The sequence below is a fragment of the Pongo abelii genome, chromosome 2 (assembly GCF_028885655.2).
Source record: "Pongo abelii isolate AG06213 chromosome 2, NHGRI_mPonAbe1-v2.0_pri, whole genome shotgun sequence".
Classification (NCBI taxonomy): Eukaryota; Metazoa; Chordata; class Mammalia; order Primates; family Hominidae; genus Pongo; species Pongo abelii.
In genome coordinates this window covers 143,092,333-143,111,374 of record NC_085928.1, presented here as the reverse complement: position 1 = coordinate 143,111,374, position 19,042 = coordinate 143,092,333, and the positions used below count along the sequence as shown (strand labels likewise).

General features: G+C 37.9%; 1 protein-coding gene across 6 annotated transcripts in view; it reads left to right on the top strand.

Annotated features, from left to right (window-relative positions):
• TOPBP1 (DNA topoisomerase II binding protein 1) overlaps nt 1-19,042 on the top strand; it is a 61,551-nt gene extending 42,509 nt beyond the window's left edge. For 3 of the 6 annotated variants that reach the window (XM_002814058.6, XM_054552647.2, XM_009239328.4), the window contains exons 23-28: nt 213-324; nt 4,581-4,744; nt 6,117-6,254; nt 8,304-8,393; nt 8,569-8,730; nt 15,829-16,572. In XM_002814058.6, the coding sequence (XP_002814104.4) occupies nt 213-324; nt 4,581-4,744; nt 6,117-6,254; nt 8,304-8,393; nt 8,569-8,730; nt 15,829-15,972 (810 nt within the window). In that variant the 3' untranslated portion in view covers nt 15,973-16,572. Of the gene's footprint in view, nt 1-212; nt 325-4,580; nt 4,745-6,116; nt 6,255-8,303; nt 8,394-8,568; nt 8,731-15,828; nt 16,573-18,585 lie in introns of those variants that run through there. The other 3 variants (XM_054552645.2, XM_054552646.2, XM_054552644.2) reach the window with 3 other exon arrangements.

Below are 19,042 nucleotides of genomic sequence, written 5' to 3'. Positions count from 1 at the left end.
GATACAGCTTTTGCATACTGCTGTTAGGCTGTATTAGAAATTTGTTGATATCAATATCAAGGCTTCATCAAATGTTGAAAACTATTTTTTGCATTGTATTATTATTTGTATATTTCCTAACTTAGAAGACTGAGTAAAATACCACTGTAAAAGAACTGTGTATCTGATCATTGTTAATATTAATTTTTTCTAAAATAAAACTTTCATTCCAGATTATAACGATAGAGGAGACTCATGAAGAATTAAAAAAACAGTACATATTTCAGTTATCATCTCTGAATCCTCAAGAACGTATTGACTATTGTCATCTGATTGAGAAACTAGGTACCAGTATTTTACTTAAATCAAAAATGTCCCATATAATAACCATATTTGGAAGTCAAATGTAGTCAATATTAATATCATTTGTAAAGTCTAGAAGTAGAGGAAAAGAACATGGGTAATTTGTCTAAGGCTATACATTGAGTCAGCATTGGAACTTTGATTTTAAAAAGCTCTAAAGTCAGTAGGTCATGGGATTTAAAATTCAAATAGAATCTAGCAGTTGAGGTTTAAGAATCTTTTGTGCTGTTGGACTATTCATTCACTAATGAAGCTTTAAAGACTTACTATATAAATAAAACAACATTTTAATGAACTTGAAAGGTTAATAACATCTAGAGAGGAGCTCCCTCTTGTTTTTTTGTTTGTTTGTTTGTTTCCAGTTAGAAACAGTGTGGAGGCCGGGCACGGTGGCTCATGCCTGTAATCTCAGCACTTTGGGAGGCTGAAGTGGGCGGATCACCTGGGGTCAGGAGTTTAAGACTAGGCTGGCCAACATGGTGAAACCCTGTCTCTACTAAAAATACAAAAAATTTGCCAGACGTAGTGGCACATGCCTGTGATCCTAGTTACTCAGGAGGCTGAGGCAAGAGAATCGCTTGAACCTGGGTGGCGGAGGTTGCAATGAGCCAAGATAGCGCCACTGTACTCCAGGCTGGGTGACAAAGCAAGACTCTGTCTCAAAAAAAAAAAAAAAAAAGAAAAGGGAAAAGAAAGAAATTCAGTGTGGAAGAGAGCTCCTTCTTATGTAACATTATTCTTATTCCACTGGTTGTCAGGCTTTCCACCTGACATCATTCTAGAAGCAGCATAGTAAAAGAGCAATCTGGTATGCTAGAGCAGCACTGTCCAATAGAAACAGAATGTGAACCACATAGGTCATTTTAAATTTTCTAGTAGCTGCATTTTAAAAACTAAAAAGAGGCTGGGTGCATTGGCTCACACCTGTAATCTCAGACTTTGGGAGGCTGAGGTAGGAGGTTTGCTTGAGCCTAGGAATTCAAGACCAGCCTGGGCAACATAGTGAGACCCCATCTCAAAAATAAGTAAAATGAAACAAGTGAAATGAACTTTAAACATATATTTATCATTCAATATGTGATCAGATAAAATATCAGTGAGTTTTTTTATTTATAAAGTAAAAATCTAGTGTGTATTTTACTTACAGCACATCTCAATTTGGACTAACTGTGCTTCAGGTGTTTGATAGCCACAGATGTCTGGTGGCTACTGTGTTGAACAAAGTAGCTCTATAGAGTTAGGAAAAGTATAGTAAGAGAAGTTAATCTGGCAGCTCAGCATGGAAAGAGAAAACATTAAGAAATATTGGTGGGTTTTTTTTGTTTTTGTTTTGAGACAGAGTCTTGCTGTGTCTCCTAGGCTTGAGTGCCGTGGCACAATCTCAGCTTACTGCAACCTCCGCCTCCTGGGTTCAAGCAATTCTCCTGCCTCAGCTTCCCAAGTAACTGGGATTACAGGTGTGCGCCACCACGCGTGGCTAATTTTGTATTTTTGTATTTTTAGTAGAGACAGGGTTTCACCATGTTGGCCAGGCTGGTCTCGAACTGCTGACCTCAGGTGATCCACCTACCTTGGCCTCCCAAAGTGCTGGGATTACAGGCATGAGCTACCATGCCTGGCCAAAATAATGGTTCTTAATAGTGGCCCTGAAGCATCAGGAAAAGATTAAATGTTATTTAATGCTGTCTTTTTAAGAATGTGGAGAACTGTGATATGCTTTTTAAGAAAAAAAAAAAAAAAAAAGACATTTATGTCAAATACAGTTGTATACTTGGAAAAACTTTCTCTTTTTTTGCGGGTAAAGCTCACAGCTTTATTTTATTTTATTATTATTATAATACTTTAAGTTCTAGGGTACATGTGCACAACCTGCAGGTTTGTTACATATGTATCCATGTGCCATGTTGGTGTGCTGCACCCATTAACTTGTCATTTACATTAGGTATATCTCCTGATGCTATCCCTCCCCCCTCCCCCCACCCCAGGACAGACCCGGGTGTGGAAAAACTGTTTCTTCTTAGAAACTTTACTCATATAAAACACTTTATTTCCCAGTTCCCTGGTAACTTAGGTGGGGTTATAAGTCAGAATTGCTAAGCTTTACCCAGAACTCATGAAAATGAAAGGCTCAAGTGTCTGTCTCCTATAGATTTTTCCATCTCTGCAAACTTTGGGGAAGAGTGATAGCAATTAGCAGAGAATTGATCTAGAAGAGGGCAGGGAGCAGAGGCAGATAAGTACAGATTATGTTGGAATTCAGAGTCTTGTAACTCTAGAGGTTTTCCGGTATTAGAATGCAAAGAGACATTATAAAAGATATCATGCCCAATCCTTCATTTTATAAATGAAGCAACTGGCCAACTGATGTATATATATATAAATCAGTCTATTATGTTGTCTGGGTCACAGAATAAGTTTGTTATATAGAATTGGAAATTGATGTTTATATATTAATATGGAATTTTACCTTCTTGTCTTTTGGTCACCCTGTGATCCTGGGTAAGGTACTCTGTACGGTTTTCGTGTGCATAAATGCAGATAATAATAGTAACCTTCCTTCATATGGTTGTGAGAATTAAATGAGTTAGTAATCTGGAGCACTTTTAATAGTTCCTGGCATAAAGTAAATGCTCAGAAAGTGTTGCTGCTATTATTATTAGAGTCATCTTAAATCATGAGTTTGAATGTTTTGTTAAAATCTTAGAAAGTCCTTGATATGGCTGAGTGTGGTGGCTCACACCTGTAATCCCAGCACTTTGGGAGGCTGAGGTGGGCAGATCATGAGGTCAGGAGTTCAAGACCAGCCTGGCAAACATGGTGAAACCCCATCTCTACTAAAAATACAAAAATTAGCCAGGTGTGGTGGCAGGCGCCAGTAATCCCAGCTACTCAGAAGGCTGAGGCAGAGAATTGCTTGAACCCGGGAGGCAGAGATTGCAGTGAGCCGAGATCGCACCGCTGCACTCCAGCCTGGGTGACAGAGTGAGACTCCGTCTCAAAAAAAAAAAAAGTCCTTGATATAACTAACTCTGCCCAAACAGTGGTCAAGTTAACCTCTAAGCTATAAATCAACAGCCATGCTTTACATAAGCTTATGTTTACTTATGCCTTCTTCTTTCCTCAAAGTCAGGCTTCAAGCATTTATATCTGAGAAGAGGTTCAGTTATTGCTTTTTCCCACCTGCTGCTTCATCTCTTATTTATCTGTGTGTTTTCTTCCCAAGCTTCTCTGTTGGTCTGCCAATCTTATTTCCACTCACAAAAAATTTCCTCCTGTTTTAAAGTCTGCAGATGCCCCTATTTTACTTCCATCTCCCTGGTTACCCATATTCAGTGCTTGAAAACTGCTTTGGTAATTGAGACTTAAGAGACATAACCAACTACAGTGTGTGGCTCATGTTTATGTTCTATTTCTTTTTGTATCCTAATTATAACAATCCAAGTGAAGACAAACAGGAAAAATTGAACAAGGATTTAGTACTGAGATAGCAAAGAATCTTTGTTAATCCTATTAGATCTGATAATGGCATTATGGCTGTTTAAGAAAATTTCCATATATTCTAGAGATGCATACTGAAATATTTAGGGGTCAGTAACATGGTATCTAGAATTTGCTTTAAAATAGTTAAGCAGGGCCAGGCGTGGTGGCTCACGCCTGTAATCCCAGCACTTCGGGAGGCTGAGGCAGGTGGATCATTTGAGGTCAGGAGTTCAAGACCAGCCTGGCCAACATGGTGAAACCCTGTGTTTACTAAAAACACAAAAATCAGCCAGGCCATAGTGGTGTGTGCCTGTAATCCCAGCTACTCGTGAGGCTGAGGGAGGAGAATCGCTTGAGCTGGAAGTTGTGGTGAGCCAAGATCATGCCACCGCACTCCAGTCTGGGTGACAGAGTGAGAACCTGTCTCAGAAAAATTAAAATTAAAACAGAATAACATTAAGTAGTTAAGCAAAAAAAGGTGGCAGAATTTTGATAATTTTAGAATATAGGTAGCTAGTGTATGTGTGGGGGTTCATTTTACTATTTTATTTACTTTTGTATTTAAAATGTTCATAATAAACATTTTAATACATATATGTGTATATAAAGTAAAATAATTCTAAGTGAGTCAAGTTTTTTTGGTTTAAATGGTTTGGGGCATTTTATTTATAAATAGTTTCTATGCATAGTTGAGATTACATTTTTCCTAGAAAGAAGTTGGGAATCAATAAAGCACAATCAATTTTTCTCTGCTTAAGGTGGATTGGTGATAGAAAAGCAGTGCTTTGATCCCACCTGTACACACATTGTTGTGGGACATCCACTTCGAAACGAGAAGTATTTAGCCTCAGTGGCAGCTGGGAAGTGGGTGCTTCATCGCTCCTATCTTGAAGCATGCAGGACTGCTGGACACTTCGTGCAGGTGTGTATTCAGATTTGTGGAAGTTTATTTTTCTTTAAAAGCAAGTGTCCACTGGGTGCGGTGGCTCACGCCTGTTATCCTAGCACTTTGGGAGGCCAAGGTGGGTGGATCACCTGAGGTCAGGAGTTCGAGACCTGCCTGGCCAACATGGTGAAACCCTCTCTACTAAAACTACAAAGATTAGCCAGGCATGGTGGTGAGCACCTGTAATCCCAGTTACTCAGGAGGCTGAGGCAGGAGAATCACTTGAACCCAGGAGGCGGAGGTTGCAGTGAGCCGAGATCATGCCATTGCACTCCAGCCTGGGCCACAAGAGTGAGACCCCCATCTAAAAAAACAAAAAAAGTAAGTGTTGGCTGGCAGTGGCTGGCTCATGCAACTTTCAGCACTTTGGGAGGCCAAGGCAGGAGGATGGCTTGAACCTAGGAGTTCAAGACCAGCCTGGGCAACATAGCAAGACTCCATCTCTACAAAAAATAAAAACAATTAGCTGGGCGTGGTGGTTCCCATCTGTAGTCCCAGCTACCTGGGAGGCTGAAGTGGGAGGATTGCTTGAGCCCAGGAGGTCAAATCAAGACCCTGTCTCTGAAGAAAGAAACAGACAAATAAATAAATTTATTTATTTACTTAAAAAAGGAAATCTCAGATTTCATCACATTTGCTGACTGCTCATATAATTGAAATAACCAAATATGGCCAGTTAGAGTATACCAACTTTTTCAATAACAAAGCCAAACAACAAAACTTCACAGAGCCAGGTTCACCTTTAATCACTTTTTAAATGATTTAGTTTGAATGTTAGTGTTGTTTTTAATTGAAATAACATTTTCTTAGAAAGTTTCAAGATTATCTCATTGTAAGCTTTCATCTTTACTACTGGCCTATTAAACAAATTACTTGAAGTATTTTGATTCCTAACTAGTCATCACATGTGGATTCAAAAACCATGTAGTTTTTGAAGCTTCCTATCAGGGTCCCTTAGGGATTTCTTCTATAGACAGATAATCAAGTTGTCAGTACATACCTCCTCTGAGACTGTGTCCTTCTATGAAGTTAGTCTTACAGCAGGTGAAATTTGTCCATCTGAATATGACCAGTTGCCAAGATATGGCTATCATTTTGTTTCTTAAAAATGTATGTGGTATTTTTCTGATTTCTAATTAAAAGCCAAATATACTTGACTCTTATATGAAACTAATCTACATTTCCTCCATGCTCATAAAACAATATTTACTTAGTACTGTCTGTATTTATAACAATTAAATGTGTAGCTTTAACAGTTATTAGACTTTGGGCTCCTTGAGGAGCCCTGTATGTTGCACAGTGGCTCCCCAGACTGTAGCAACTCAGGTTTGTTGGACAAATTCTCTAGGAAGAAGACTATGAATGGGGAAGTAGTTCCATACTTGATGTTTTGACTGGAATCAATGTACAGCAACGAAGACTAGCACTTGCAGCAATGAGATGGAGAAAAAAAATCCAGCAAAGACAAGAATCTGGCATTGTTGAGGTATTAAAATACGTAATTATATAGGTAATACAAATAGCATTCAATATTGTGACTCTTTCACTTTTTTTTTTAAAGAGAATGTGCTTGAGGAAATAATGATTCTACTTGTCTTTTTTCCCTAAATTTTTGATGGCTCTTTTAAAAATAATTTATGTATGTAAAATGTGGCCCATATTGCATTTCTTCCAAAGAATCTTTTCAGCATCTAATGTCAGGGGTTCTTGACCTGAGTCCACAGACCCTCTCAAAGGAATTTGTAGATCAAATCTGGGAAGGCCGTGTACTTTGCATGGGGAGAAAAATACATCCTTATTTTTACTAACCTCTAACTGAAAATTAGCACTTCTCGTCTTTTTTTTTTTTTTTTTTTTTTAATTTTAATCAGCCTACATCATGCTTTGAGAACACTAGCACTTCCTTTAATGAAAGGTCTAGGCAACAAATCACAACACTATCAACTGTACCTGTAATTTTGCACTAACAGAAATCACATGTTTCTGTTTTGCATTGTAATTGCAAGCATCTTGAAATACTGTTTTGTGTTCATCAGTACTTTAGTTATTTATATTATTTGTTAACTGTTGATTTATCAAGAGAAACTGTTAGGCCACATGTTCATGTTTCATAGTTCAGGAACACAAGTCAAAGACAAACTTCTATGTATTAAGGATTCAGTCCAAAGAAATTCTTTATATTCCAAAATCACTTTGCACTCTGAAACATAATAGCACTCTTCATCTCAAAATCTTTCATGGAATCATAACTTCTGTAGAAATCAGCATGTCCTTTCTGTTTTGGTTCAGCCACAGCAAACAGAGAGCTGCAACCCCAGGGATACAACGAATGCTCCCACATTATGAAATCCCAGACACTTGGCCAGAAGACCACATATCTGAGGTTTCGTCAAAGCACTGGAAGCCATATTAGTTATTGTCTGCTACTTTAATATAAAGCACATCTATAATTACATCACAAATTTGTTTTTAATATTTTGATAACTTTCAATAAAATGGCTTCCTTTTGTAATCCTTTATATTTTAATTTTAACATTTTCTAAAAATCACCCATAAGGTTTGGGAATTATATCTCAATACAGCTATTATTTAGAGTAGTCTAATGACCAGACTGCCAAAGGGATCCATGGCTCACAAAAAGGTTAATTGTATTAGTTTGTTCTCACGCTGCTATGAAGAAACACCCGAGACTGGGTCATTTATAAAGGAAAGAGGTTTAATTGACTCATAGTTCCACATGGCTACAGAGGCCTCAGGAAGCTTACAGTCATGTAAGAAGCAAACACGTCCTTCTTCACATGGTGGCAGGAGAGAGAAGTGCAGAGCAAAGTGGGGAAAAACCCCTTATAAAACCATCAGATATCCTGAGAATTCACTATCAGGAGAACAGCATGAGGGAACTGCCCCCACCATCTGATCACCTCCCACGAGGTCCCTCCTCCAACACTTGGAGATTATCATTCGGATTACAATTCAAGATGAGATTTTGGGTGGGGACACAGCCAAACCATTATCAGAACCCCTAAGTTAAATAGTCTTTCATGTTGTATTCTAAGTTCTCTGATATCTCCAAATCCTTATTAGCCATGATACCCTCTCTTTTAGAGTAATTCCACTGGCTTTTGTTAGTTGTTATTCCCTGCCTAAATATTTTATGTTTCCAATTTGCAAACATTTTTAAGAGAAGTGAAACGCAGGCTTCATCTAACCTAAGGAACTCTGCTTGAAGCTCTTCCTTTGATTAATCAAAATAAAAAAATACTAGAAAAGACTAAACATCAATCACACTGCTTTGTTTTAATGTTACCTAATCATTAATGGTTTTTCATTCCTCATGTATTTCTTGATGGCCTACTATGTGCCAGATACCATGAATTCACGTTTCAGTGTTCTGACCAGAGATAAGTATACTGTGGCAAAAGTAAAGTTTATAAGATTTATTGACAAAACTAAGTCTACAGATAAAATCATGCATTATCTGTATTATTTTGTTATTTTCCAAATGATTTCACCACTGATTATTTTTTATTTGTAGGGAGCATTTAGTGGGTGGAAGGTTATTTTACATGTGGATCAGTCTCGAGAAGCAGGCTTCAAACGCCTTCTTCAGTCAGGAGGAGCAAAGGTTTGTATCAAATTAATTTACTGACCTTTTTACATAAATAATTATCTAACCAAGATTGCTATGATGAGTTCTTCATTTTCTCTACTTTTTGAAATGGTAATCCTTAAGTACACATTATACAGCCGAACTACTTTGGAATACTGGTAGATTGTGATACTACTTGTTTTTTCATTAGGTGCTACCTGGTCATTCTGTACCTTTATTTAAAGAGGCCACACATCTTTTTTCTGACTTGAATAAACTGAAACCAGATGACTCAGGAGTTAATATAGCAGAAGCTGCTGCCCAGAACGTGTACTGCTTGAGAACAGAATACATTGCTGATTATCTCATGCAGGTTTGTGAGATTCTATCCTTGACCTCCTGATTACCAGAGATATGTTTATATGCATAGATAAGTAACTGCACAACAAAACCTTCAGCTCATGATTAGTAGAACATTAGTCTCCTGTTATTCTCCTCTATTCCAGCCCTTTCAGTTTTATTCTATTTGTGTTTATTATTATAATGAACATATTATGTAAACATTTAGCTTGGAAGTTAAATATGAGAAGAGTATAAAAATCTAGGTACCTCTAAAGGCTTTAAAAATACCCTTTAAAATGTTAGAATATAAAGAAAGCAGAAATTGATTCCAGGAGTCCAAGGAGAAACATTTATCCAAAGGTCCTTTAGTTTTCTTGACTGTTTGCTTTCATGTACATTAAATACCTATGTTAGACGCTGTGGTAAATTTAAGCATTTGCTATATGGTGGGCTTACTACTCTCATATTCAGAATTGGCCTGTGTTGTGTAATTTGAATGGGGTAAGAAAAATCTTCTGACACCAGAGTGCCCAAAAGGCCATCAGGAATCAGCAGGCATGACACATAATCATAAGGATTAGATTTCATAATCATAATCTATGAAGGATTTCAACTGGGATGATACAGAAATAAAGGGAGGCCAAAACTCAAAGTCAGCTTTGTGATTTCGCTGCTGTGTTTGGAGATTGCTCAGGATTTAATAGAATGCCTAAAACATAAATGTGAAGCCGTTATAGAGCAGAGGGCATACTGATCAGTATCCACGATTTTATCTAAGGTTTTCACTCAACGTGATGTTTTTGACATTCATTCAAGTTGTAGTGCATACCAGTAGTTCATTCCTTTTTATTGCTGAGTAGTATTTCTTTGTCTGAATATAACATAGTTTATTCATTTTCCTATTGATGGGCCCTTGGACTCCTGGAATCAGAAATGCTCCAATAAGCACTTCCATTGAGCATCACATCAGTGCTCAAAAGTTTAGGATTTTGTACCATTTCTAACTTTTGGATTTGAGATGCTCAATCTGTACATTATTGGTGGGAAGTGTAAAATGGTAAAAATCCCTTTGGCAAAAGGCCTGGCAGCTTCTTAAAAAATGAAATATTTACTCATTCTATTACACAGCAATTCTGTCCTATTTACCCAGGAAAAATGAAAAAATATGTCCATAAAAAAGCCTGTATATTTTTAGTAGCTGTTTGTCATCTTGGTTATCATTAGTAAAGCTACTAAAAATATACAGGGATTTTTACCATTTTACACTTTCTACCAATAATATACAGATTGAGCATCCCAAATCCAAAAGTTAGAAATGGTACAAAATCCTAAACATTTCTGATTTCTGGGTTTCGGTTGCTCAACCAGTAAATATAAATATTCCAAAATCTGAAATACTTCTGATTCTAAGCACTTCAGATAAGGGATACTCAATCTGTGTAAGCCTTCCGGTTATTCCATATTTTTGCCAACATTTAGTGTTGACAGTCATTTGATTTTTAGCCATGTGGTACGTTTATAGTGGGAGCACATTGTAATTTGTACAACGTGTTTGTAACTTGTATTTCCCTGATGACTAATGACATTGAGCACTTTTTCTTTCATGATCTCTTTGTTTGTGTGTGTGTGTATTCTCTAATTTTTTTCTAAAAAGTTATTATTTTAGCTTTTATGTTTAGCTCTATGACCTATTACAAATTAATTTTTCTTAATGCTATGAGGTATGGACTAGGGTTGGTTTTTTTCCATATAGATATCTAGGTGTTCTAGCACCATTTGTTGAACAGATTTTCCTTTCCCACAAAAGCTTTGGCATCTTGATAAAAAATCAAATGATCGTATTTTTGTGAGTCTCTGTTTCATTATCTGCTTGTTGATACTTTTCCTACTGTGTCTTGATTACTGTAGCTGTACAGCAACTTTTGAAGCTAGTATTAAGACTACAATTTTAGTTGTCTTTTTCAAGGTTATTTAGCTATTCCATGTCCTTTGCATTTCCATATGGACTTTAGACTCAGCTTGTTAGTTTCTACAAAAAAAAAAGAGGCCTAGAGTGGTTAAGGTTAGGATTGCACTGACTCTATAGACCAACTTGGGGACAGTTAACATCTTTACAGTATTGAGCATTCTATTCCATAAACCTAGAATGTCTCTATTTAGGTCTTCTTTAATTTCAGCAACATTTTGTGGTTTTTCAGTAAGGGAACTTGCCTATCTTTTGTTAAATGTATTCCTATTTTGTGATGCTACTGTAAATGAAAATTTTTAGATTTACATTTAGATTTTTTTCTACAATTTGCTGCCAATCCAAAAGAATATAAATTTCGTATATTATTATTTATGTATTTTGAGGCAAGGTCTCACTCTGTTGCCCAGGCTGGAGTGCAGTGGCGTGATCTTGGCTCACTGCAACCTCTGCCTCCCAGGCCCAAGAAATCCACCTCAGCCTCCCAAGTAGCTAGGACTACAGGCATGTGCCGCCATGCCCAACTAATTTTTTTTGGCAGGGGGAAGGGGTAGAGTTAGGGTTTCGCCAGGTTGCCCAGGCTGGTCTCAAGCAATCCACCTGCCTCGGCCTCCCAAAGTACTGGGATTACAGGTGTGAGCCACTGTGCCTGAGCTGTCAGTCTTTTATACCCTATGATCTTAATAAAAGTAACTTAGTACAATTAGTACCGTAGGCTTTCCTACATAAGCAGTCATTTTATCTACAAAGAGATTTGTAGATTTTCCCTTCCTTATGCCTTTTATTTCTTCTTGTCTTATGTGGCTAGGACCTCAAGTATGCTGCTGAATAGAAGTGGTGAGATTGGGCCTCCTTGTCTTTATTCCCTAGCCTAGGTGGAAAATGTTCAATATTTCACCAGCTATAGGGTCTTCATAGATTTCTTTTCCAGATTGAGGAAGAGCCCTTTTATTCCTAGTTTAGTAAGATTTCTTTTTCATCATTAATTGGGGTTAACTTTTATTAAATGTCTTTTTCTACTTCTGTTGGAGTTGTTACAAGGTTTTTCTCTTTCCTTCTATTACTATGGGGAATTGCATACATTTTCAAATGTTAAGTTTCATGTATCAATCCCACTTGATCACGCCATATTAATCTTTGTATATATTGCTAGATTTATTTGATTAAGAATTTTTAAAATTATTTTCAGGATGGGATATTGGTGTGTAATTCTCATTTTTTTGTAATGTTTTTGTCATCTTTTGGTATTAGCATTTTGCTGGCATCATAAACAAGTTGGGAAGTGCTCCCTTGATTTTCTCGAAGAGTTTGTGTAAGATGCCTATTTCTTTCTTGAATGTTTGAAGGTCTGGAGTTTTCTTTTTTTTTTGAGACACGATCTGGCTCTGTTGCCCACACTGGAGTGCAATGGCATCATCTCAGCTCACTGCAACCTCCGCTTCCTGTGCTCAAATGATCCTTCCACCTCAGCCTCCAGGGTAGCTGGGACTACAAGCACACGCCACCAGTCTTAGCTAATTTTTGTATTTTTGGTAGAGATGGGGTTTCACCATGCTGGGCTCAAGTGATCCCCTCAGCTTCCGAAAGTCCTAGGATTATAGGCATGAGCCGCCTGGCCTGGAGTTTTCTCTTTTTTTGTTTATTTTTTAGATGGAGTCTCGCTCTGTCGCCCAGCCTGAAGTGCGGTGGCGCAATATCAGCTCACTGCAACCTCCGCCTCCTAGGTTCAAGTGATTCTCCTGCCTCAGTCTCCCAAATAACTGGGATTACAGGCATGAGCCAACACACCTGGCTAATTTTTGTATTTTTAGTAGAAACGGGGTTTTAACCATGTTGTCCAGGCTGGTCTCAAACTCCTGACCTCAGGTGATCCACCCGCCTTGGCCTCCCAAACTGCTGGGATTACAGGCGTGAGCCACTGTACCTGGCCTGGAGTTTTCTTTATACGTGGATTTTTGTAATGAATTTTTTTTACTAGATACAGAGCTTTTCCTATTTTCTGTTTCATTTTATGTCAGTTTTTAATAACTGGTATTTTTCAAATATATCCATTTCATCTTATCAAATTTGTTGGCATAAAGTTGTTCATAATATTCTTATTATCCTTTTAGTGTAATAAGTTTATTCCTGGCTGGGCACAGTAGCACACGCCTGTAATCTCAACAGTTTAGGAGGCTGAGGTGGGCGGATCACTTGAGGTCAGGAGTTCAAGACCAGCCTGGCCAACATAGTGAAACTCCATCTCTACTAAAAATACAAAAAAATTATCAGGGCGTGGTGGCGTGTGCCTGTAGTCCCAGCCACTCGGGAGGCTGAGGCAGGAGAATCGCTTGAACCTGGGAGGCAGAGGTTGCAGTGAGACGAGATCACGCCACTGCACTTCAGCCTGAGCAACAGAGCAAGACTCCGTTTCAAAATAAATAAATAAATAAATAAATAAGTTTATTCCTGATATTGGCAACTTGTGTTCATTTATAACTGGCTTATTTAGGAGTCTGTTGTTTAGTTCCTAAATATAAGAGGATTTTTTTTCTATCTTTTTAATTTGTGATTGCCCATTGAATTCCATTGTAATCACAGAACATACTCTATAATTTTAATTCTTTTAAAGTTATTGAGACTTGTTTTATCGCCCAGCTTCATCTATCTTAATGAACGTATCATGTATGTGAAAGATTTTATATTCTGCAGCTGTTGGGTGTTGTGTTCTGAAAATATCAAATAGGTTAATATGGTTGATAATGTTGATCAGATTTTCTGTGTGTGTGATTTTTTTTGTTTGTTTAGTTATATCAATTACTGATACTAAAATCTCCAGCTGTTTGTGGAATTGTCTGTTTTTTCTCTTTAATTTTGTCAGCTTTTACCCCATTTATTTCAAACTTTGTTGCTCGTTGTTTACCCATATATAATTTCTGTGATTTTCACATATTGATCCTTTGTTATAACATGTATCTCTGGGCTTACTCTGCCTTGAATGTACATTATCTGAGGTTAATATAGCCTTTTCCTGTTTACTCTGTGTCATGATATCTCTTTGCGTGGTTTTTAATTCTAAACTTGTCTGTGTCTTATATTTAAAATGGCTTTCTTGTAGACAGGATATAGTTGGGCCTTGCTTTTTTATTCTTTGGAGTATTTAGTCCATCATGTAATTATTGATATGATTGGATTTAGGGATGGGGTTTTTTGCTATTTGTTTTCTATTTGTTCTTTGTCCTTGTTCTTCCTTTTCTTTCTTGGCTTTTTTTGTATTAGTTTAATATTTTTAGAATTTTATCCATTGGCCTTCTAAAGCAAAAATATATTTACCTTTTGGAGGGAGAAGTGTTTATATGTAGATTACAAATTACTTCCTGAGGCTGGGCACGGTGGCTGACGCCTGTAATCCCAGCACTTTGGGAGACCGAGGCAGGCAGATGACCTGAGGTCAGGAGTTCGAGACCAGCTTGGCCAATATGGTGAAACCCTGTCTCTACTAAAAATACAAAAATTAGCTGGGTGTGGTGGCGCACAGCTGTAATCCCAGCTGCTTCGGAGGCTGAGGCAGGAGAACCACTTGAACCTGGGAGGCGGAGGCTGCAGTGAGCCAAGATCGTGCCTCTGCACTCCAGCCTAGGTGACAAGAGCGAAACTCTGTCTCAAAAAAAAAAAAAAAAAAACGAAAAAAAGGTAGATCTCTTGCATCCAAGCTGGTTCATTTGCTTCCCCTGTCCTTTATACCAGGGGTCAGTAAACTATAGCCCCCTGGCCAAATCTGGCCCACTGCCTATTTTATAAATAAAAGTTTGTTGGAACACAGCCATACTCATTCATTTATGTATTTTCTATGGCTGTTTTTGCACTATAATGGCAGAGTTAAGTAGTTTCAGCACAAATCATCTATCCCAGAAAATTTAAAATATTTCTGTCTGAGCCTTTACAGAAAGTGTGTTGACTTCTGCTTTATGCAGTAGTTGTTACATATTTTATATCTACATCTTATAGCCCCAAATAAGATTTTACTTTAAGTAGGTTTTGCTTTTAACAATTCTGTGCATTTTGAGGAAACTAAAATAAAAAATAGTATTTTATAATTACCCTCATGTATACCATTTTGAGTGTCATTTTTCCCTGAAGATCTGAGTTTCCATCTGATAACATTTTCCTTCAGCCTGAAGAACTAACTTTAGTTTGGAGTGCAGGTCGATTGGGGATCAATTCTAGCTTTCTATTGTATGAAATGTCTATTCTACCTTCATTCTTGAAGGACATTTTTGCAGGATACAGAATTATAGATTGACAGGTTTTTTTCTTCTATTAAAGACTTCACTGTCTGCTGGCCTCCATTGTTTCTGTTGAGAAATCAGTGATGGTCATTTGAATTGTTCCCTTGTATTCAATGTGTCATTTTTGAGACCAGCCACCAGCCTGGGCAACACAGCAAGACCCCTATCTCCCCCTAAAAAAGAAACTCTAGATTCTGTTGTTCTTTTGCTCCTCCAAAGAGTACTGTGTTGTTTAACAGGCAGTTTACTTCATACACTGTGTTTGTGTCCCCAACCCCCCATTTGCTTGGTTTGTTTATTCTCCATGCTCTATGGTTGCTTTTAATGTATTTTGGTCAGAATTTGTAGTTGTTATCCATGGAAGAATTGAATCAAAAGGCCCTTACTTGGTATTTTGTGGTGATTCATTTTCAGGTTGCCCAGTCTGCCATATTGCTAGAAAATTAAGTTTTATTACACTTATAATAAGGGGGAAAAGATCCATTTCTTCTATGTTGGGAAATGGTTGTGGGGGGAAAATGCAAGGGTTTTGGAGTCAGATCAGTTATGAAATTTGGCTTTGCTACCTGCTAGTTATGTGACATTGGTTGTTTTCATTTAACCTTTTTTATTTTATCTCTAAAATGGGGATTAAAAACATTGATATGAAATGTTTGTAAGATCTGAGCTAGTCCCACTCTACCTGAGCTAGGCACGTATTTCTCTGATAAAAGGTGAGACTGTCCCACAGGGTCCATTTTGTTTTATTTGCTGGAACCTAGGAATGAGTATGCATTTTCCTTTAAGTTTGTCAGATTCATCCCTCAGAGGTCTGAGATTTAAAGAAAAAATCTATTACCGGATCATGTAAATGTTTGAAATCATTTTAAAAAATCGCTTATTTTTCCTTTTATAGGAATCACCTCCTCATGTAGAAAATTACTGTCTACCAGAAGCTATTTCATTTATTCAGAATAATAAGGAACTTGGGACTGGATTATCACAAAAGAGGAAAGCTCCTACAGAAAAAAATAAAATCAAACGACCTAGAGTACACTAATCGCATCTACCCTTTAGTTACCAAACATTAAATGTTTTTAAAAATCGAAAGCCTGAATGTGACTGTGATAGATTTGGGTAGTAATTTAAAGATGGGTACCTGAAGAATTCTGCTTCAGAGTATAATGATGACCTTTCTTGAGTTTTGAACACCTGAAATTGTAATCACTGAAATATTAACTGTTTCTTAATAAAAAGTTACCTGAAATAACAACAAAATACAGCTCCTCAGCTAGCTTGCTGTCAAACCACATTGAAGTCTGTTAAAAGATATTTATTTTTCTTGTAAATATCTGAAGCTGTAGCTTAGTGGAAGTTTTAGCAAGGTAATGGATTTTGCTTTAAAATGTCTGCCTTACAAATTCATAATAACAAGATTTGTCAATCAGCGTTTATTCATGTTTTCCCTGATTTTTATCTTCTCACCATTTTACCTCTTTTAACAGGAGCCTGAGCACAAGGTTTAATGAGGAAGCTGGGGCTATAAATATGTGTGTATATATGTATATGTATGTTTGTACAAATCTCCATGATGTTTGCCAAGTTTGGGTGCGCAAAACTTGGAAAATGTGATAATAAAGAATAAAAGTAGTAACTCAAATTAGTAGTAAGATGTGTTTACATAGATAAATTTTTTAAAAGAGCACCCTGGCATCTGTTCTTCTGTTGAAGCAACAAAACATTTATGTAACTTAAAAAATGAATTGCAGGGGCCTAGGTGCGGTGGCTCATGCCTGTAATCCCAGCACTTTGGGAGGCTGATGCAGGCGGATCATCTGAGGTCGGGAGTTTGAGACCAGCCTGACCAACATGGAGAAACCCCATCTGTACTAAAAATAAAAAAATTAGCCGAGTGTGGTGGCACATGCCTGTAATCCCAGCCTCAGGACAGGAGGCTGAGGCAGGAGAATCACTTGAACCCGGGAGGCGGAGGTTGTGGTGAGCTGAGATCGCGCCATTGCACTCCAGCCTGGGCAACAAGACTGAAACTCCATCTCAAAAAAAAAAAGAAATGCAGGCCAGGCACGATGGCCCATGCTTGTAATCCTACCACTTTGGGAGGCCAAGGTGGGTGGATCGCTTGAACCCAGGAGTTTAAGACCAGCCTGGACAACATGGCAAAACCCCATCTCTACAAAAAATAGCAAAAAATTAGCCGGGCATGGTGTCTGATGCCTGTAGTCCTAGCTACTTGGGAGGCTGAGGCACGAGAATTACTTGAACTCAGGAGGCAGAGGTTGCAGTGAGCAGAAATCATACCACTGCAACTCCAGCCTGGGGACAGAATGAGACCCTGTCTCAAAAAAAATAAATGAATTGCTTGTTAACATTTCTGATGTTTGTTATTTAGAATATTGCCCTATTAGATTAAAACATACTGTTATTGGAACTCTGTATTGCATTAGCCTTTATTATGCTAAACCTAAACACCTAATACTACATGCGTTACCAGAATTCTCTATAAATACACCTAATTTCATTTTAAGGACAAACTAGAATCTGTTAGGAATGTAATTTTGATGTAAACCGTTCAATTCCAAATGACTTTTTGAAAGGCAGATTCAAACAGTGAAGGAGAGAGCGCTCAACTTGGACACAAAATCCCTTAAATTTTCATCAGATTTTCTTCAAAATGGAGTTGAGGGTATCCCTGCTGCTAGAGGATTGGTCCTTCAGAGTTTTCAGCTTTGAGCTAGTTCACAGCTTAGGACAATACAAATTCTACGCAGAGAAATAGGTAGCATTATGATGTAAACTGTCCCCCTCCCACCAAACAAAAACCACATGGGCCTGTCTTTATCAGAGCTATTTTATTTTAGCTGAATCATTTTGTAGATTGTAGTACGTTTCCCTGAATTTTATTACTCAGAATTCTTTGAAATAGGCCAGGCACAGTGTCTCACGCTTGTAATCCCAGCACTTTGGGAGGCCAAGGTGGGCAGATCACTTGAGGTCAGGAGTTCAAGACCAGCCTGGCCAACATGGCGAAACTCCATCTCTACTAAAAATACAAAAATTAGCTAGATGTGCTGGCACGTGCCTGTAATCCCAGCTACACGGGAGGCTGAGGCAGGAGAATCACTTGAACCAGGAGGTGGAGGTTGCAGTGAGCCGAGATCGCACCACTGCACTCTAGCCTGGCTGACAGAGTGAGACCCCATCTCAAAAAAAAAAAAAAAAAAAATTATTTGAAATAGTTACTTTTTAAATTACCTAATATACCACTTTCTTTTCTGCCAAAATTATGAATGGTTTTCCAGTTCAAACTTACACAGTTTACCATTTAAGGCTCCAGGTCTCAGTTTCTCTTCCTAACTTTCCAGCATCTGTCCATACCCTGTATAAGCCACTTGAACTCTGGCTTTGGCAGGACATCTGTAAATGTCCTAATGCCCCCAACAATATCCTCTTATATACAAATAATTCCAAGCATAGGTAGTCTTCTTGTCTAAAAAGGGGAGGGGGCAGAACTTGCCTTGATTAGATTAGTTTGAGTTTCTTTTCTGAATTGCTACAGTATTTTAATCTGTGATATTTAAATTATCACCTTATATCCCTCCACGAATTTTCTTGTGTGTTAGTCTGATCTCACCAACATTCGTTAATTCAACAGGTAGGAATCCTCAACCTGTGCCTAGGATTCAGCAACAAACCACCTGGAACACATGGTCTCTTAGCACTTGAAGAGGTAGGAATCCTTACTGTAAATACAGTACTCAATTATACTCAGATTTAGTATTTACACTGTTAAGGACTGAGCTTGTCCCCCTGAAATTCACAGGTTAAAGCCTAACCTGCTATGTGACTGTAGACAGAGCCTTTATAAGGGGATTAAATGAGGTCATAAGAATGAGTCCCTAACCCAACAGGACTAGTGTCCTAGTAAGAAGAGGGAGGCACACCATGAGTTTGCCTGCACGGAGGAAAAGCCCTGTGAGGACACGGGGAGGGTAGCTATCTGTCTACACACCAGGAAGAAATGTCTCACCAGATACCAACCCTTGGCCATCTCCTTGATTTTGGATTTCCAACCTCCAGAACTGTGAGAAAATAAATTTCTGTTTAAGCCA